The sequence below is a fragment of the Pseudorasbora parva genome, chromosome 8 (assembly GCF_024679245.1).
Source record: "Pseudorasbora parva isolate DD20220531a chromosome 8, ASM2467924v1, whole genome shotgun sequence".
In the NCBI taxonomy this organism is placed as follows: domain Eukaryota; kingdom Metazoa; phylum Chordata; class Actinopteri; order Cypriniformes; family Gobionidae; genus Pseudorasbora; species Pseudorasbora parva.
The window spans coordinates 35,575,895-35,597,637 of NC_090179.1; the positions used below are offsets into that span (position 1 = coordinate 35,575,895).

Here is a 21,743-nt window from a genome sequence, read left to right on the forward strand (position 1 = left end):
ATTCAAGGTTGGATTGCTGGACTGTCTGTCAGTATTTTGCTCTCATGTTGGTTCGTAGAGAAATGGAAACATTTTTAGAGAGCGATGGCAGAGAGAACAGCAGAAAGAAATCGTTCGCGATATGTGAGAGATATTCAAAGCAAATAGGCACTGATCAATATCATATATTTTTATTAAATAGCCTAGCTTTATTTAATATACATATCTCATGTAGCCTATGTATATTTGAATACACACACATTTGTTTTTCTATCACTCCAGTCTTCCACGGTGTAGCTACCTATAGCCTACTGAGCTAAAAAAAAAAAATCATCTCCTAAATCTAACCCTCAAAATAAACTTTTCTGTAGGCTATTTTATAATAAGACATTGTTTTTTTCTTTTAAAGCATTTTTACATGGGGACTGATGGTGTAACCAAAAACTACAGATACCTTATTTAGGAGTAATTATCTTAGCCTATATGTTTTTGTTCTACTTATGAAATACACATTTTCAAATATTGTGACGAGGCCGGCCTGACCTCTAAAGGAAATGGAAGTGACTAAAGGGCTCTTCAGTCCAGTTAACTGCAATGGCGCCACTTTGAAGGCATTCTGTGACATGTGATATTTATAGATCCCTGCTAACAAATATTTAATGAACCTTTGCAAGCTCTATGGAAAGACTGTCGAAACAAAAAAATGTCATGTTGATTCATAAGGGATTTCTGCAGAATACAAATTTTGTACATTTTAAAGGGTTTTTTAGAGTTAAGTTAATCTTCATTTCATCATAGAAATAAATTCTTAAACTAAAATTTAACACCTGTCCAAATATTCTGTTTGCACCACTAACATTGTACAATACATTTTCCTAATTTCCAAAATTATGGAATAAGGAGTTTATGTGAGAGTTTATTTTATGAAGACTTGTTTTTGTTGAACAGGTTATTACTACAGTATAAACTTCTGTTTTCTGCACAAAGACAGTTCATCATAATAGCCACTAGAGGGTGTCAGAAAATGCTCAGTAATATATAATAACGAAGGCGCTTGATAGAACAGCAACAGCGCCCTCTAGAGTTCAGCTACATAACCAAGTAGTCCTGGGACAGTTGAAGTCCAACTACTAGCTTTCCAGGGAGTTGGGATGGTTTTAAATCTTTCACGATGTCTGAAATGCTACTGAAAGAAATGGATGAGATTAGTCTCGGGCCTGTTAAAATGGACGAGCAGAAGGAAAATGGACGGAGCTTTCTCCTAGTGGACGAAAACGAAAGATTGCAGGTTTGTTTTTGTTAGCTTCTGTGTTAGCCATCAAGCTATTAGGTAAAAAGCACATGTAGTGTCTTGTTATACACTTTGACAGGTGTTTGTCAATTCAGTAACGCATTATAATACGTGTAATATAAATAATACACGGATAAACTAACCGTCAAAGACAACTGTCAGTATTGCTTAATCACAAGAAAGAGATGTTTTTTGTCAACACTCACTGACATGTAATCTTTACTCATCGATTATATCAGGGGTTTGTGTAGTTCTGGTGTCTTGTCACGTACTTTCATATTAATGTAGGGCCATGAGGTAACGTTACAGCAGATATATTTGTCAACAATGTGATTTACAAACATTAAATGATCTCAGTGCTGAGAACTGCGGTTATGATTTGGTTTTAAACGGTAGCGTTACATTGATTTATGAAATCAACATTGTGTATCTCCATGTTTTTTTTGCACACGTATCCTACTGATACCATTTATTCTTGATATGCATTGTTAATACCATGTAATTCACACAGTTATATATTGACTACCCCTTAAGAGTTGACAGTGACACACACACACACATATATAGACCGACCCAAAATGAAACAATTGTTTCTGTACTCTTTTGTTGTTTCAAACCCAACAAAAAAGGCAAGATGACTCATTCGTCAGTTATGAACTGTTCTTTTTTTAAGATAGATGGATATATAAACAGACAAATATACAGCAACTTTATTAGGCACACCTTGCCAGTGCCTGGTTGAAACCTCTTTTGCCTTCAGAACTGCCTTAATTCTTCATAGCATAGATTCAACATGGTGCTGGAAGCATTCCTCTGAGATTTTTATAGCACCATAGCCTGACAAGCCAGACCCACATCAAGATGTTTGGTCTGGAAACTCACCATTGACAGGGCTCAATCCGAGGGGCGGGATAAACGGTTGTCTTTCAAACTCCCTCTGCACGCGATAGGATAGCGCTACACCAACCAGAGCAACGAAGCTGAAGCAGAGCTTGTTGATAGATTAACGTTAAACATTCGCCGTATCCGGTCGGCTAAACTCCGAACACATCTTCCCTTTTTAAGAATGACTTCAGTGCCGTTCTTTGTTCTTTTCTCAGAGAAAAGCTTAACTCCAAGTTTTCCAGAATCGCAGTCAAAGCTGATTCGAATGAGCGCCGCCATTCACCAGTTTCTGTGTTTACTAGAAGCACGCAAACGCAACTTGGCCGTCGTCATTATGGCCCCGCCCGCCGACTCTATACACGATGTGATTGGCCCGTCCAGATTGAGAGGAATACAGCTCAGAAGGGTATTGAGAGTTCCTAGACAACATTTGCGGGCAGATTAAATTTGCTGCCGCTAGGGTGCGTCTAGATTTCTAGCCTAATAGCACCACGCAGTGGCTGCAGATTTGTTAGCTGCACATTAGAGATGAAACGGTATGAAAATGTAATATCACGATCATAGTGACCAAAATATCACATTTATCGATATTATCACGGTTTTGTTCAAATGAGCGCTAATTTCTCTTCTATCACAGCGGACACGCTCTCTCTGTACAATGCATATACATTATATGAACTTTTAGTTTGTCTTTGGCTTAAATGGATAGTTCACACAAAAATGAAAATTGGATGCTTATCTGCTTACTCCCAGGGCATCCAAGATGTAGGTGCCTTTGTTTCTTCATTAGAACACAAAAGAAGATATGTAAATCCAACCATTGCACCGTGCCAGTCGTATAATGCATGTCAATGGGGTGTAATTCTATGAGTAAAAAAAAACACTTTAAAAATTAAACCGTGTGGCTCATGACGACACTCATTGGCTCAGTGGCTCATTGATGTCTTAAGACATGAAACAATTGATTTGTGTGAGAAACCAAATAGTATAATTTTTTACCTCAAATACAACACTATGTCCCAAAGCTGCAAACACGCCATCACTTCCACTCAAATTGCACGATATGGCGTACGATACACGCGAGACATCACTTTCGCCACTTGTATCCCATTGAGATACGTGTATCACATCCCAAAGTGCTCTACTGGATTGAGATCTGGTGACTGTGGAGGCCATTTGAGTGTGCCAAGAAAATATCCCCTATGCCATTCCACCACCACCACCAGCCTGAACCCTTGCTACAAGGCAGGGTTGATTCATGTTTTCATGGTGTTTATTCAAATTCTGACTCTCCAATTTGAATATCACGAGAAGAGTGGCTCTCAGTGTGGTCTTCTGCTGCTGTAGCCCATCTGCATCAAGGTCTGACGTGTTGTGTGTTACAGAAGATGCTCTTCTGCAGAGCCCAGTTGCAACAAGTATTTATTTGACTTACTGTTGCCTTTCAATCAGCTTAAACCAGTCCGGCCATTCTCCTTTGACCTCTGGCATCAACAAGGCATTTTTACCCCCCTCAATATTTTCTTTTTTTTCGTAGTAAACTCTAGAGATGGCTGTGCATGTAAATCCCAGCAGATCAGCAGTTTCTAAAATACTTAGACCAGCCTGTTTGGCACCAACAACCACGGCATGTTCAAAGTCACTTAAATCAACTTTCCGCACTATTCTGATACTCAGTTTGAACTTCAGCAGATGTTCTTGACCATGTCTATATGCCTTAAAGGCTTAGTTCACCCAAAAATGAAAATTCTGTCATTAAATACAAATGTCGTTAGATACCCGTAAGACCTCTGTTCATCTTCGGAAAACAAATGAAGATTTTTTTTGTTGATATCCGATGGCTCAGAAAGGCCTTGATTGACACCAATGTCATTTCCTCTCTCAATACCCATAAAAGGCACTAAAGACGTCATTACAAAGCCCATCTCACTACAGTGGCTCTACAATCATTTTATGAAGTGACAAGAATAGTTTTTGTGTGCAAAAAAAACGAAATAACATATAAAGAGATGACCGATTTCAAAACAAAGTTTCGACCGGTTATGGATCGTGTGTCAAACTGCTGAAATCACGTGACACTCGCGCTGATTCATAACCTTTCGAATCTTTGTTTTGAAATCGGACCATAACTATAAGTCGTTATTTAGTTGTTGTTTTTTTGAGCACAAAAACTATTCTCGTCACTTCATAAAATTATTTTTAGAGCCACTGTAGTGAGATGGGCTTTGTAATGATGTCTTTAGTGCCTTTTATGGGTATTGAGAGAGGAAATGACATTGGTGTCAATGAAGGCCTTTCTGAGCCATCGAATTTCAGCAAAAATATCTTCATTTGTGTTCCACAGATGAACGGAGGTCTTACAGGGATTGAAAGACATTAGGGTAAGTCATTAATAAGAGAATTTTCATTTTTGGGTGAACTAAGCCTTTAATGCATTAAGTTAATGCCATGTGATTAGCTAATCCGATATTTGCTGTAACGAGTAGTTGAACTGGTGTACTAATTAAGTAATCAGTGAAAAGGATAGATGGATGCTCTAAACTTGATGTCTCATATTATTTCTCTCTCCCAGGTAAAGAACGAAGGTAATTTCTTGCAGAAGTTGGACTGCAGTGCTGCTCAAGGAGTCAAAGTGCTTTCCATCTTTGGCAACACGGGCGACGGCAAGTCCCACACTCTCAATCATGTGCTTTTTGATGGCGAGGAAGTATTTGCCACGTCTCCTTCTCCATCCTCATGCACGGTGGGTGTATGGGCGGCTTACGATCCGCGCCTGAGCTTGATCGTGCTGGATACAGAGGGCCTGCTTGGCGCCGCCAGTCAGCAGAACCGCCGGATGCGTCTGCTGCTGAAGGTTCTGGCTGTATCAGACGTGGTCGTTTACCGCACACGGGCCGAGAGGTTGCATAACGACATGTTTCAGTTCCTCGGCAGCGCGTCGGCCGCTTACCTGAAGCACTTTACACCTGAGCTCCGCGCTCTGTCTAGCCGCTGCGGGCTAGACGTGCCTCTATCCAGCCTGGGACCTGCCGTTATAGTTTTCCAGGAGACTTCTCGCACTCAGCTGCTAGGCCAGGGTAAGTCAGAACAAGCAGACTCACACGTTTTCAAGGCCTGTAGTGTTTATCAATATGAATACAGCATTTTTCTGATACATGTTATTGCCAAAGGCTGTTGTACGACTAGCCTGGGGCAAAGGGATTGTTGCTTCAACTTGGGTCTGCACACCCTCATGGGGCCTAAACACATAGCCAGGGGGGTCTTTGAAAAAGTCCTGAATTTAAGGCTGGTGGAGAGTCCCACTGGAATAACACAAGTTGTCAGTCAAACCGAATTGTTTCATCGTTCCCACTTTTATTTCTCTCTGCTTAGTGATGAGAATTTAAACATTTTTTGTCTCTGTAGTCAAATAAGTCTTTAGAGAGATTTTAGTCAGTAATAATCTAGGCCAATAACAAAGTCGCAAATTTTATCTCTTATTTTAATCAAAATTACTCTAAAAATGCACTGCATACAAAGACTTAAATGCACATTGAGAATGTGTTTAATTAGTTAATTTAAATTAATTCCTGATATCATAATGATGAAAAAAGCCTAATTAAAAGAGTAACGTTATTTTATTTTTATTCCTTAAGAAAAAAATATGTCACTGTTTAGTTTTTTTTTTTTTTTTTACTTTAAATTGAAGTCATGTGGTGAAATCAACATAAAGGGGAATAACACTGTAGGCTTTCATTATCGTGTCAAGTTAAAAGTAAACGTGAATCAATTTATATACTTAAAGTATATTTTAAAACTTGAACAAATAGTATGAGCATATGTATTCAAATTGTAAGGAAAATGTTTTTACTTTTTGTTAGACCACATGACATTTTTAAATTTAGTCATACATTTAAACTTTTCTTTAATATGGTATAAACATTTATTTTATTTTTTCAAATGAAACCTGCAGAGACATTAAATATAATATAATATTGCAACTTTAGGTGTAATGAATTTCTTTCTTCAGCTGAACACAAGTGAAGATATTTTGAAGAATGTCAGTAACCAAACAGTTAACTGGAGCCATTGACCTCCATAGTAGGGGAAAAAAAATACTATAGAAGTTAATGGGTCCAGTTTACTCTTTGGTTACTGACATTCTTCAAAATATCTTCCCTTGTGTTCAGCTGAAGAAAGAAATTCATACAGGTTTGAAACAACTTGAGGGTGAGTAAAGGATGACAGAATTTTCATTTTAAAGTGAACTATCCCTTTAAGTGACTTTATGGTTAAACTACTAGTGTACTGCTACAGATAAAAACTACAGACGGCAGGTAAATCCCAAGGCAGGGGGGCTCAGGTGTGGACTGTTACAAAGATCACAATACTGCTCAATTACAGTTGTGCTCTTCGGTAAACCCCATGTTTTTAACATGTATGGTTAATGAAAAATATTGTATAAAATGCATTTTAAAAAGCTGTAAATGCCTGAAAGAACTTTTCATTTTTTTATTTTGTAATTATTTAATTATTGTCATCCGATGAAATGTGTAAGGCTGGAAAAAATGGGTTTGTTTTCTTATCCAGATGCCTCTGTCCTGGGGCAAGCAGACACACTGCTGCAAAAACGCTTCCATGACTTGGGCCAGAGCACGGACGCCTTCAGCTCTGTTCAGTATGTGGGCACCCAAACCATCACTCCCCCCACAGACTACTCACAGTTACTGCAGATAGTCAATCACCAAGTGAACAACACATCCCAGCGGGCCCCGCGCCAGCCCGCTATTGTGTTCAGTGCATTGCAGGTAGCGTCATCATTGTTTATTCACACTCATGTCATGTCAACTCTACGACTGTATTTCTTCCATGGAACACAAAAGGAGAACTTTAGCAAAATGTTTATGATTTTCTTTTCCATACAATGAAAGTGAACGGTGGCCAAGGGACAAGTTCCAAAAATGCACTATAAAATTGGTCTGTTTCACAGTCCCTTTAAATATACATTATCTCATGTTCAAAAGTTTGGGGTCAGTAAATTTCTTTTAACTTTTTAAAAGAAATTAATGTTTATTCAGCAATGATGTGTTAAATTGATCAAATGTGACAGTAAAGACATTTATAATTTATGAGCATAAAATAAGAATGACAATTTGTTGCTTTTTAAACCGATTAATCGCACCCAAAATAAAAGTTCATGTTTACATATTGTGTTTTACATAATGTATCATGCTGTGCATAATTATCCTGTGTATATATAAGTACACACACATGTATATATTTAAGAAAAAAAATATTTATATATGAAATATTAATATATACACATGCAAAGATTTCTTAAATATATGCATGAATGAGTGTATTTAAACACAAACTTTTATTTTTTGGATGCGATAAATAGGTTTGACAGCACTAGCTACGATGGAAAATAGTTTTAAATTGAAATAATATTTACAATATCACTGTATTTTTTATCAAATAAATGCAACTTTGGGGAGAATAAGAGACTTCTTTCAAAAACATCTTGCCGACCCCAATCTTTTGAATGGTAGTGTACTTGCATTAAGTGTGGCGTAAGTGTCCTAAAGTACTTTTTGGGGTCATTGTATGCATGTACTGTATGTGTTCACCTTTGTCCACTGAGCTTGTCTGCTCTCTCTCAGGCCTTGAGCGACAGATTCTGTGGTGAGATCTCAGATGACAAAATCAGCATATGCTCCTTCTTTCCTGATGAATATTTCACTTGCCCATCAGTCTGTCTCAGCTGCAAGTAAGTCCACACAGGCTTAATGCTCTGAGTGATAGATTGAATGAAAGATTTTTATTTATTTTTTTCCGGCTGTTTAATGATGATGATGATGATGATCACCCAAAATTAAAATTCTGTTATTTACTCACCTTCAATTTTATAAAAGAAGATATTTTGAAGAATGTTGGTCAGCAAACAATGCTAATACTAAAAAATACTATGGTTACTTTGGTTATAAAAATTCTTCAAAATATCATCTTTTGTGTTCAGCAGAAGAATGAAATTCATACAGGTTTGGAACAACTTGAGGGTGAGTAAGTGACAGAATTTTGTATTCCTTTAATGCACCACAAAGATGCTATGTGTTCAATACATAGGAAATCTAGTAAATTTCTGCACTGTCACACACCAGACTCTAATTTGAATGCCTCAACACAGAGACACTTCGTAATTTGATGATTCACAATTAGAAAGAACTAGGATCTCTGTTCAGCATGCAAAGCGAATGTCTGGAAATGATTCACACAGAAAACACAAAAAATTGTCAGTGCACTTGAATGTAATTAGGTTTTGTGTGTGTGTTTAAGAGCACTTAAGAGCTAGCAAATCATTTCTAACCTCTTCCCACGGCTTTAGCGTTCGATGTAAAAATGGCATGAACCACCAGAAAGACGCGGTCCCACACATGGCTGATGGATTGTGTCAGTATGCCCACCAATACAACAATAAAGTTCTCATCTGTAAGGTAACCTAAAGGTTAAGGTCACTGTTTTGTTGTTGTTGTTTTTTAATTGTGTTTTGTTTCATATTATTGTATTCAGTTTTTAATTTTGTTTTTAATTTTTATTTTTTTGTTGGGATGTATTTTTTTAAATAATTTATTTGTTTTGTTAATTTGTTGTACAGTTGATATTTTATTTATTAATATTACTTTTTTCTCCATTTGCACTGCTTTATTTTTCTGTTTTTTTGCACCACACATCTATGCTGTGTTAACACTTTGTTAATGCAAACGTACAGTTTTTTTTTCATGTAAATAACTGACATTCTTTGGAATGAAAAGTGTGTTTTCTATTATTAAAATCTAAAATCTATTATTATATTACGCTCAATTAAATTTAAATTAAATTTAAATCTGCGTGACTGTGTGACAAATTTGTCGTGAGCATCATTCTTTTCGCTAGCCTGACGTGGTCATACTCAATTCTAGTCAGAATATGAGTCTGAAACTTGGGCTGTGATTATGGGGCGTGTTTCAACAGAACCAGGAAAGACATCAATTGGATATACCTACAACCAATCAGAGCAGCGAAGGGACGCATTGTCAAATGTCAACATAGTTCAACTGCTCTGTGTTGCCAAGTCCACGTTTTCCCCGCGGGTTGTTTTCTATCTCCGCGGGTTGAAGCGACTATTATGTGATATATAGACCCATGAGTGCGAATTTTAGCAAGCAACCTTGCCAAAATAACACATTTTACCCCCCAAATGCCATTTTTTCCCCGGAGAACCCCTCGAGAAGCTATTGTTTAGGGCTAGTAGTTGGCGGGTTTTGTTGTAAAAACTTGGCAACCCTGTTTGCACACGTGCTGAAATCAGGCTGTAAGACACGATCTTAGCCGGTGTTGTAAAAAAATTGAATAATTTAATGATACGCAGAGTACTTACCCAACATGATCATCATTTTTGAGAGAAATTGTGATGGTGAATGCATATACAAACAAGCTCTCCGTTTAGGATTCGAAAAAATATAATCCAAGCCGCTTTGATGACGTGCATGATTACGTTACTGTTGATCATCTGTCCGTCGTCGTCTAAAGCCCACCCTGATGATATAATTGGTCCGAACAGTTTCTGTTCGGGGATAATTACTCCTCTATGGAGCAAGGCCAGACCGAACTGCCCGACCTAAAAAATTTGTGGGCGGGGATAAGTTCGGCTGGCATTCAGGCTATCTCTTTGCCATTACCAGGAAAAAATGCAAGCGATTGTGTCGGCGCCTCCGCAGACCCTTGAGAGTTAAGACTAGTTCCTAGATTTAAGGGGATTCACCACTTATTTAATTGAGGCTTCAGGGAAAAAAAGCTGTCCAATATGGATTAGATTTCTCATTTTGAAACAAAAAGATGATGAGAGAACTATGATAAACCATTTCTGTTACAGAAGTGCTATGAGAGCGGAAGGGAAGTGATTGTCGTACCCAAAACATCTGCGTCTACTGACAACCAATGGCTTGGTCTGGCCAAGTATGCATGGTCAGGGTGAGTCGGTTGATCTTTTTCTACTGACGCTAACCTCCGAAGCTGGTCCTCGTCCATGCTCTGAATCCTGGTCTTGTTCTACAGCTATGTTTTAGAGTGTGCCAGCTGTGGCATCATCTACCGGAGTAGACAGTTCTGGATGGGCAACCAGGATCCAGAGAGCGGGGTGGTGCGGCCAGAGGTCAAGCATGTCTGGCAAGGGGTGAGTCTTTTCTCCGTGTGCCCAATCACGTGCTGACTCCATTGATGCTCACAGCAGTTAATGTTGTTTTTACGCTTGTAGACCGATGCCTTCCAAACAGATCATCAGAATGCAGCTCAGCGGGTTTTGGATGGAATGAATTACATAATCCAGTCAGTGTCAGAATATAGCTCAGGCCCAACCAAAGCTGTCACTGCCTGGCTCACAGACCAGGTGGCTCCGCCCTACTGGAAACCCAACAATGAAATCATTGTAAGTTGATATGCCCTGTAGGAATTAATGAAGAAGAATATTAAAATACATACATTTAGAGCATGTGAAAGAAAATAACAAACACATCAATTGTTTTATCATGTTAAAACAAATAACCATCATGTTTGTCTGTTCAGGAATGTCATGGTTGTAAGAGAGCGTTTGAGGAGGCGGAGAGGAAACACCATTGTCGGGCATGTGGGGAGGGTTTCTGTCAGGCCTGCTCCACTCACAGCAAACCAGTTCCTGAGAGAGGCTGGGGCGGCACCCCTGTACGAGTGTGTGATGCCTGTTACCGGCAGGGGGGGCCCCAGCACACTGGACAGGGTGAGGGCCTCGTTCTCTTTTAAAAGCACAGCACTTAATATGTTTACACTAAAGTTTGAGGTCAGAAAGATTTTTTTGAAATATAATTTGTTTAAACAAGCTTCTTATGCTCACAAAGGTTGCAATTATTTAAAGGGGTGGTTCCGTGTGTTTTTTTCTAGGCTTGGTTGTGTTTATGGGGCGCAGTATAGCATGTCTTAATACTTCTTTTTTTTTTAAACGCCATATTTTTCTTATATTTGACCTTTATTCCACACTACTGTCTCCCTTGTTTTTTGAACGGCTCGTTTGCTTCCTGCTTCTATGAAGCCCATCCCTCCCGAAAAACGCAATGGTCTTAGATTGGTTAGATGGCCAAATGTAGTTTCCTGTATTTTTATTGGCTGAAGTGCCAAGCACAGGTTGTCCGGAAACGCCACGCCCCTTACCATTACAGGCAGAAGTCACATCTGCGGAGACTAGCAAGGGTTTATGATGTCACCAACCTAGGAAGAAGCTCATTGTAGTCCAAACCGGCCGTTTTTGTAGGCAATAAACTGCCATAACTTTAAAAGACAATATCTCAGTTTGCATTGAACTTTCAGCGCTGTTACTTTGCAGATACTGTTTATGATCAAGCAGCAACATTACACACTAACTAAAGTTTAAAAAGTGAATTTGCATTCAACCACCCCTTTAATCAAAAACACAGAGTAATTCAAATAATGCTTTTTGATCACGCCTCTTGTGCAGTAGAAAATACAGAGCAGACTCCCCAGACCAATGTTCAATTTTATATTGAGCTTGGTCTGGTGATAGCCACACAATTTTAAGATGGTAATATTGTGAAATATTATTTCAAATTGAATCTATTTTAAAATGTAATCTATTCCTGTGATGTCAAAGCTGCATTTTCAGCATCATTACTCCAGTATGCAGTGTCACATGATCCTTCAGAAATCATTCTAATATGCTGATTTGCTGCTCACAAAAAAATTATTATGATGTTGAAAACAGTTGTGCTGCTTAATATTTTTGTGAAGACCGTGATACTTTTTTTTCAGGATTCTTCGAATAGAAAGTTCATAAGAACAGTATTTATTCGAAATAGAAATATTTTGTAACATTATAAATGTCTTCACTGTAACTTTTGATCAATTTAATGTGACCTTTCTGAATGAAAGTATTGATATCTTACCCTGAACTTTTGAACAGTAGTTTAATTTTCCATTTATCCAAGACTTTAGTAATGTCAGTGGCCAACAAAATATTTGTGTTATTCTACACACAGAATGATGAGCCATTTTAAATATGGGAATTGGTACTCTTATTTAGTATAAAATTATGCTATTGTGTGTGAGTTTTTGTTTATTTTCTGACCTTGACCGGTTCTGTGTGCTTATTTGTCTGCATTGTGCAGTCTGCAGAGAATATTTTGCCTCGTCAAAAGAATATTGAATATTCTCCCAGGGTTATTGAGTTCAGTTGACTGAGTATTGCGTTTTCCAAAACAGTTTTTAATGGCCTCAGTGTGAGATGTTGACTGCTTTGCTGAGCTTAGACAATACATTCTCTCCCTTACAGTGGCCAGTACTGAACCCCGGACACTAGTTCCCCGCAGAGTGACGGAAGTAGCTCAGTCCACTCTCGATATGGTCTCCACCGCAGTGGACTACCCTCTCTGTGAGTGTTACCAGCACACATTATGTGTCTGAATTTACACAAGAGAAAATGCTTCTGCATTGTGTGTGTGTATGTGGTGACAATAGAGGTATGATATATATTGTCTATGTTAATATTGCAATTGTTGTTTTACCAAGGTGCTATCGGACATTATTGAGTCTCTCACTTTACTAAAAACACACCTAGAGTGTGGAGTGCACACGTACACATCCCCCGGAGGTTGCATTTGAAGGCTGCATATGTCATCAAGGATGTCTTATTTAAGAAAAGTAACCATCATAAAACTGACTGTTTCATCGTGAGGTGTAAAATACTGTTATTTCTTTCTTACTTTGTAATCTAACGGTTACCTTTCTTAAAAGAGACCGCCTCTATAATGCATGCAGTCTTCAAATGCGACCCCCGAGGATGCAATCTTCTAAATGAGATACTGCAACTATGTGATGTAGTCTCAATGGGTTAGACTAGTGCGCTTGCAGAGAGTGTATGCTTTCACTGCGTGATTTAGACTTTTAAAATGCATTTAGAATGCCCACAATATTCAAGATAAGGGGGCAAAAATATTTCTTTGTCTTTTATATTTATAAAATTGAATGTAGTTCATCAGTATCACACGAAGAGTGGGTTTTTTTTCTCCAAATATCATCATGATTACAAATGTGATTTAATACAACAGTTCAACAAACAAGTTAATAATAAGTGACTTACATTTTAGACACAATATTGCCTGTTTTTACTCTATTTCACAAAAAAATAGTTCCAAAAAAAGCCACATGTCTGTTTTGAATCTATGAGCAACACACAGCAGTGTTTTGTTCCTGAGTGAACAAATCGTTTGAATGAATGATTAAATGATTCACTCAAGACAGTAAAAATGCTTAATTCCTAAATGAATCAGCTTTTTGAATGAATCAGTTAAAAACTCGATGGCTGAATCCGAAATAACCCCAATACCCTCAAATAGGGCATTATTTGAGAGTACAACCATTTGTAGTGGTGTCTGAAACCATAGTGGACGTTATCGAGTGCCCTCATTTTATCCACATTGCACCTCAATAACGAGTGACTGTACGTGCAACGGCTGTCCAATTCGCTTACTCGTTTTCATTCACTCTATCATATGAATTTTATTAGTGGACTAACGTAGGGAATCAGCCATAGATTCACTTATTAACAGTGACTTGCTGCCACCTATTGGCTGTTTTATGTTTATGTTTTATGGATTAAATGTAAGAATTTGACAAAAGATGGTGCAAACATTTAATTAGATTATTAAAAAAAATGCATTTTATAAAGGTAAAAATCTATTTAAACATTTGTCACTGCTGCGAACTGACCACTGCACGCACAGAATATGAATTTTAAAAAAAATTAGGAGTCAGATGTCTACGTCAGTTCTAAAACTGGCAAGTTACCAGCACAATAAACACATTCAGCAAAATATCGTCTAATTATTATCAATAAAATCCTGGAAAATATCAAGATTTAATTTTATATATATATATATATATATATATATATATATATATATATATATATATATATATATATATATATATATATATATATATATATATATATATATATACATACTCACCTAAAGGATTATTAGGAACACCTGTTCAATTTCTCATTAATGCAATTATCTCATCAACCAATCACATGGCAGTTGCTTCAATGCATTTAGGGGTGTGGTCCTGGTCAAGACAATCTCCTGAACTCCAAACTGAATGTCAGAATGGGAAAGAAAGGTGATTTAAGCAATTTTGAATGTGGCATGGTTGTTGGTGCCAGATGGGCCGGTTAAAGTTTTTCACAATCTGTTCAGTTACTGGGATTTTTACGCACAACCATTCCTAGGGTTTACAAAGAATTGTGTGAAAAGGGAAAAACATCCAGTATGTGGCAGTCCTGTGGGTCAAAATGTCTTGTTGATGCTAGATGTCAGAGGAGAATGAGCCGACTGTTTCAAGCTGATAGAAGAGCAACTTTGACTGAAATAACCACTCGTTACAACTGAGATATGCAGCAAAGCATTTGTGAAGCCACAACACGCACAACCTTGAGGCGGATAGGCTACAGCAGCAGAAGACCCCACCGAGTACCGCTCATCTCCACTACAAATAGGAAAAAGAGGATTGCACAAAAATTGCAAAAGCTCACCAAAATTGGACAGTTGACGACTGGAAAAATGTGGCTTGGTCTGATGAGTCTCGATTTCTGTTGAGACATTCAGATGGTACACAATTTAGGCCCCTTAGTGCCAATTGGGTATCGTTTAAATGCCACAGCCTACCTGAGCATTGTTTCTGACCATGTCCATCCCTTTATGACCACCATGTACCCATCCTCTGATGGTTACCTCCAGCAGGATAATGCACCATGTCACAAAGCTCGAATCGTTTCTAATTGGGTTTTTTTGAACATGACAATGAGTTGACTGTACTAAAATGGCCCCCACAGTCACCAGATCTCAACCCAATAGAGCATCTTTGGGATGTGGTGGAACGGGAGCTTTGTGCCCTGGATGTGTATCCCACAAATCTCCATCAACTGCAAGATGCTGTCCTATCAAAATGCGCCATCATTTCTAAAGAATGCTTTCAGCACCTTGTTGAATTAATGCCAGGTAGAATTAAAGTTCTGAAGGTGAAAGGGGGTCAAACACAGTATTAGTATGGTGTTCCTAATAATCCTCTAGGTGAGTGTATATCAAGTCATTTTTTTGGCAATATCGCACCCCTCTAGGTGACAAATGACAATTATTTGCACAACTTGTCCTTTTACTACAGGTTTCGTAAAGGGAGTTGCAAGACCAGACTATTGGATCCCGGACCACGAGATCACCCAGTGCCACTGCTGTGCTAAACCCTTCATCCCCAGCATGTCCAAGCACCACTGCAGGGCATGCGGGCAAGGAGTGTGCAGAAACTGCTCCAGTAAGACCAGGCCGGTTCCCTCTCGTGGCTGGGACCACCCAGTGCGAGTGTGTGACCACTGCGCTGACCGCAGGGATTCCCTGTGACCTTGCTGTGCCTCAGTAGTGCCGCTCTAATACAGCTGGTATCTCTTGGTGCTCAGAACCAGGTGGTAGACGGTTTTCAAGCCTTCGTGGATGGGGGAAATATGAAACTCACTGCAGCTGCACAGACAACCACTCAGGCTCTATAAAGCATTAGCTGTGGAATTAGAGAGTGATGAGGCTTGGTTCATTTTAGAGAATTTAAACTAAGAAATTGTTGCATATTGAAAATAATTAGTAAAAATATCGAGGTTCATTAGATGACAATTCATCATATTTTATTCACAAATTCTCATTACTGTAATACAAAAAATCCAGTTCTCTATACCGAAATACAATAGTGGAAATCATCCTGGCCAAATACATATTAGATATTTTAAATTGTGTGCATATGTATATTTGTCCATGATTATTTTTACTACTGTTTTTCAGTATAGAGAACTGGATTTATATAAAAATTGCATTGCAGTTGCAGTAATAAGATGTTTATTATTTTCATGACCATCAAGCACATTTCTTTCATATAAAGAAGAAATGAGTTTGATGGTCATGAAAATGCTAAATATATATTTTACAATGCAAAAAAAAGGTCAAAAAATTTTGTTTTTTGTTTTTTTTTGACTGTGGGGTGAATAAACCCTAAAATTTCTATGCATTATTTGTTGCAGAAATTAAAAGGAAGTGAAAATAAGAATTTTAATGGATAGATTTTTGATAGATTCTAGCTATTGACTATAGTGCTGGCACTGAAAATGAAACGCCTTCTAAAAGTGCATTTCTGTAAATAATTTGTTAAACATCTCAACATTTCTATCCCAAAGATAAGATAACAGAGATCAAGAGCAGTAAATATTAACATCTAATGCATAGTAAATTATCATTTGAGATGCGTAGATTTTTCACATTAATAAAGAAGCGTTTGAATGTGATATAGCAGCCTTTTATTAGGAGAGTTTTTTTTCCTATTTTATCCCAGGAAAAGAGCAACAGTAGACAAGTTAAACCTAGAATTTACATTCCAGTTAAGACGATGCAGTTTATCATGTGATGAATCCTGTGAGCTCATAATTCATTGTATTTTTTATCAATATAGTACTTTACTATTCATTTTTCTGAAATAACAACTGCACTTTATCTAATTTTTCTATCAAATGTCTTTAGTTGAGAGCCATATCTAATACATAAGAAACAAACTGTACATATATAATGAAAATGGAATTATTCAGCAGTATTTGCGGTGCCTGATCTCAACTGTCTTGCATATTAACAGTAGTAACTTATATCAGGATGGGTTGTGTGTGACATTCAATGCAAACTTACACTAAACTGAATGCTGAACGTTGAGTGGCACAGCTGGATTACTCTGACTTCCTAACATGTGTACAGCTCATAAAATAGCTTATATAAGGCACTTTATTCATATTTGAGTTGAGAGAATCCATGTGGATTTTTTTTAACTGTTTTTTTTTTTCCTTTTTTTTCTGCTCTTTATTTTTATCTGGAATAGCACATTGTAGTCTTCTATGAAGGGGTTTAACCAAAGCAATGGTTTTAATTTCATATAACTCCACCTGCATTTGACAATCCCGAATGTTTTTTATTTTATTTGGCCGATACTGTTTTCCAGGCTTCTACTCGGAACAATAAAGCTATTTAAAAACAGCCTGGCCTCTTGATTCACAAGATAACAGACATCTATGGAAAATAATAAGCTATAGCTCTGTAAGCTCACAAATGCGAGGTCATCTGGAGGTAGAGGTCTAGATTTCCTGCTCAAGCACCTTAAATAGATGAAACGGACTCAAAATCTGATTTAAATCATGGAGGTTGTACTCACATTTCCTCCATTTATAACATTACTGTCTAGCAAACTCAGCCTGCCTCATCACATCTACAGGAAACTGTCTTGATGGGTTTGCTGATTGTGTCAGCACTTGCCCGAGTATCATTATGAACATCACATAGAGTGTATCGTGGGAAGCAGGGTTACTGAAGGGGTTAGGTATCAAATGTGTGAAAAGGTAGCTATTGGGAACAAGGTATTAACAAAACTGGGCCAATTCTCTCATGTCATTCATTTTAGAGATCAATAATACGGGCTTTTCAATTGCTGGTACTGGTAGAGAGCAGGGCTGATAAAATTCTAAAATCTTCAGGATTATTTGAGATTTTTGAATATTTTAGATGAAATCTCAAAGTTTAATCATTTGCAACATTTTGTAAATGTCCTGTCACTTCTAATCAATTTGATGCAATCTTGCTGAATAATTTAATAAAAAAAAAAAATTCTCCTTTTAATCTTACTTACCCCAAACTTTTGAATAGTAGTGTATCAGTGTATCTTCAAAAATGTTAATATTTGATAATATTTGATAAACATATTTATATATATATATATATATATATATATATATATATATATATATATATATATATATATATATATATATATATATATATATACTTCATCATTTGGTACTTCATCACTTCTGTTAATCATTTAATTCCATATTACAGTAATCATTTAATTGCTACAAGTCCTACACCAAGTTAATCAATTTAAAAAAAAATATATTATGCAAATTATTGTAAAACTAAAACTATGAAATAATATAAATATCTTTCAGTACTTTAAGTAAATAAAAATAAGAAAAAAAATCATTAAAAAAATAAATTAGATTTAAAACAATATACATAAAACATTTAATTACATTAATTATTTTAAAACAAATTCAACATTTTAGTTTAAGTATTATTACTAATACTGAAATAAATATATTGATGTAAAATTATAATAGCAAGCACATTACTCAACTACTAAAACATAACTAAAATTAAAAATGAAAATACAAAAATGAAAGCTAATTAAAAATATAAATGTAGTATTATATAAATAATACTGAATAAACATCATGGTCCCATTTTTATTAAATGTTTTCTTTTATATACAATAGGTTGTACCGCCACACTGTAACCAGCAGAGGGAGGCAACACCACTGCCAACCAGAGACACTGAGACACCCAGTCTAGGTTTTAGGATTTCACTCTTTCTAGGATCTTGCAATGTGTACATTTTTATCATATTTGTAATGTTGATCTATACTACATATACAAAAAACAGAAGGGGTATCAAAAGTCTGCCTAATAAAAAACGAACTGAACATGACAAGCCTCATTCATGAAGCACATTGCTTAAATAGTTTTATTTTTTTAAAGTGGTAGGCCACGTAAAATCACAGGGGTGTCACCACATGCCGAGGTGAACAATGCACAGAAGTCGCCAACTTTCTGCAGAGTCAATAGCTACAGACCTCCAAACTTTGTGTGGCCTTCAGATTAGCTCAAGAACAGTGCGTAGAGAGCTTCATGGAATGGATTTCCATGACTGAGCAGCTGCATCCAAGCCTTACATCACTAAGTGCAATGCAAAGCGTGGGATGCAGTGGTGTAAAGCACGCCGCCACTGGACTCTAGAGCAGTGGAGACGGGTTCTCTGGAGTGACAAATCACACTTCTCTGCCTGGCAATCCGACTGACAAGCCTGGGTTTGGTGGTTGCCAGGAGAAAGGTACTTGCCTGACTTCATTGTGCCAAGTGTAAAGTTAGGTGGAGGGGGATTATGGTGTAGGGTTGTTTTTCGGGGGTTGGGCTTGGCCCCTTAGTTTCAGTGAAAGGAACTCTTAATGCTTTAGCATTCCAAGACATTTTAGACAATTTCATGCTCCTAACTTTGTGGGAACAGTTTGGGGATGGCTCCTTCTTGTTCCAACATGACTGCGCACCAGTGCACAAAGCAAGGTCCATAAAGACATGAGCCCCTTTCACACTGCGATTCCGGCAAATACACGGATAATGCGACCCAGCATTTGTTCCCGGGCCGCTAGATTTGGTCCATTCACACTGCCAGCGAAATACCGTAATATGTGCGCTTTTACACACAACGCTTAACGGTCCCGGGTCGAGTTGACACGTGACATCCTGATGTGACGTATAATGGCGAGAGATCTCAGCTTCAGTGCGGATAGTAAGGAGCTCCGTTTTTTTTTTTTTTTTTTTTTTTTTTTTCGTTTTTCTTTAGCACTTGATTTTTAAATATAAAAATAGAAACATGGACTACCCTATGTATTTACAGTGTTTTTGTTGTTGTTTTGTTTTGTTGGGGTTTTTTTGGGGGGGGGGGGGGTCGATAAGTTGTTTAGTAAATTCCACCATTTATGTAGACTATTCAGGAATATGTTGTTTGAAATCAACATACAAAATACTCCTAAGGAAGACACATTTGTCTAATTGGAATTTTATGACAGCTAATTCTGAAAAAATGAAAAAACAGCTGTAGCCCAAATCTATACTAAATTCTACCGGTCTACTTATCGTTGCCTCTTTATGCTGTTTTATGCCATAGAGGTCCACTGCTCTATTTGAGTCAATCATTACATATTTCACTATAAGCTTGTTTATCAGTCTCTTAAAATGCATGACATCATTTGCATGGACAGATTATAGTCCACTGCAGGACGCTGTAATACACTTTGTGTTTATCTCCTCCTGCAGAAGCACATGCCTAGACCGTGAGCTCCAGCCCATCGCAAAAATGAGCACCACGTGCCAGTTCATCAGAAAGAATTATTGTAATTCCTTAATCTCCATTTCACACATCATTATTTCAACTGGAACTGCCCTGACAGGCTGTTTTATTTTATTTGTTTGAAGCTTAATCTGGGCCATTGTTTCATTTAAATTCACAAATAATAAACACATTGCCAAAAAAAAAAAACTGCTGTGGATGCATGTGTGTAGAATATTGTAGAATATGCTCACCAGTGTCCTCTCTTATACGGGAAGCCTTTGCTAGTTTCATTAATATCTGGGGCCCAGTGTTTTTCTGCTTACTGTGGCTCTTTTTGGATGATTATTAATGGCTGTTTTGCTTCCGTATCCATGGCAACTTATCCTGCACTGTCCCGTTTTCCCCCTCATCCTCACAGTCACTCTGTGGGTGCAGGACAATAAGAGGAGAGTCGCCACCGCGGAAAGCATTCTCTCATTTTCTCACGCTTCCCCGGGGAAGACATGGCGCCTTGCTTGGGTCCATTTAACAATTCGGATCCTCAGCTTCTGCTGAGACACAAAGAGGCACTAATAGCCAGCTCTGCCAGTCTGTGTGGTTGATGGTCTGTGACTTTTTAATTTCAAAAAGTCCATTCATAAATCTTTTTAAGGGGCTGTATTACATTGTTGTGAACAAGAGGAACCATACAGTATAGTGAAATAATGGAGCAGCATAGCAACATTTTCCGTTTTGTTTCATAGCCCCGGACCATACCAAAGACATTAATGTGGTGATGGAGATTAATTTGACATATTTCTAATGAAATTATGTAATTTACACTGAAAATAAAATAATTACTACTACTACTAAAGCAAATTAAAATGATATTAATATCATATTTATTTAATAATATCATTAATGTAAGTTGTTTAGTATGTGTGTGTGTATTCATATACAGTATGTGTTTTTTATACATCATAGTACTATTTGTGTGTGTGTGTGTGTATATATATATATATATATATATATATATATATATATATATATATATATATATATATATATATATATATATATATATATATATATATATACAGTCTTGTTCAAAATAATAGCAGTACAATGTGACTAACCAGAATAATCAAGGTTTTTAGTATATTTTTTATTGCTACGTGGCAAACAAGTTACCAGTAGGTTCAGTAGATTCTCAGAAAACAAACAAGACCCAGCATTCATGATATGCACGCTCTTAAGGCTGTGCAATTGGGCAATTAGTTGAATTAGTTGAAAGGGGTGTGTTCAAAAAAATAGCAGTGTGGCATTCAATCACTGAGGTCATCAATTTTGTGAAGAAACAGGTGTGAATCAGGTGGCCCCTATTTAAGGATGAAGCCAACACTTGTTGAACATGCATTTAAAAACTGAGGAAAATGGGTCGTTCAAGACATTGTTCAGAAGAACAGCGTACTTTGATTAAAAAGTTGATTAGAGAGGGGAAAACCTATAAAGAGGTGCAAAAAATGATAGGCTGTTCAGCTAAAATTATCTCCAATGCCTTAAAATGGAGAGCAAAACCAGAGAGACG

The 21,743-nt window shown here is 37.2% G+C and overlaps 2 protein-coding genes across 2 annotated transcripts in view; one reads left to right on the forward strand and one right to left on the reverse strand.

Moving 5' to 3' along the window:
* Positions 1-18,570, reverse strand: part of LOC137084668 (bifunctional polynucleotide phosphatase/kinase-like) — a 125,951-nt gene extending 107,381 nt beyond the window's left edge. Inside the window, exon 1 of the mRNA XM_067451035.1 lies at positions 18,560-18,570. The gene's annotated coding sequence lies outside the window, so the exon portion shown is untranslated. The remainder of the gene's footprint in view (positions 1-18,559) is intronic.
* si:ch211-11n16.2 (zinc finger FYVE domain-containing protein 1) lies at positions 1,064-17,271 on the forward strand. Its single transcript, XM_067451033.1, has 11 exons — positions 1,064-1,267; positions 4,728-5,232; positions 6,725-6,942; positions 7,798-7,904; positions 8,520-8,628; positions 10,047-10,144; positions 10,229-10,346; positions 10,428-10,598; positions 10,736-10,925; positions 12,489-12,587; positions 15,380-17,271. The coding sequence occupies exons 1-11, from the start codon at positions 1,151-1,153 to the stop codon at positions 15,610-15,612; spliced, it is 1,965 nt and encodes a 654-aa protein (XP_067307134.1). The 5' UTR covers positions 1,064-1,150; the 3' UTR covers positions 15,613-17,271.
* Positions 18,571-21,743: the final 3,173 nt, after the last annotated feature.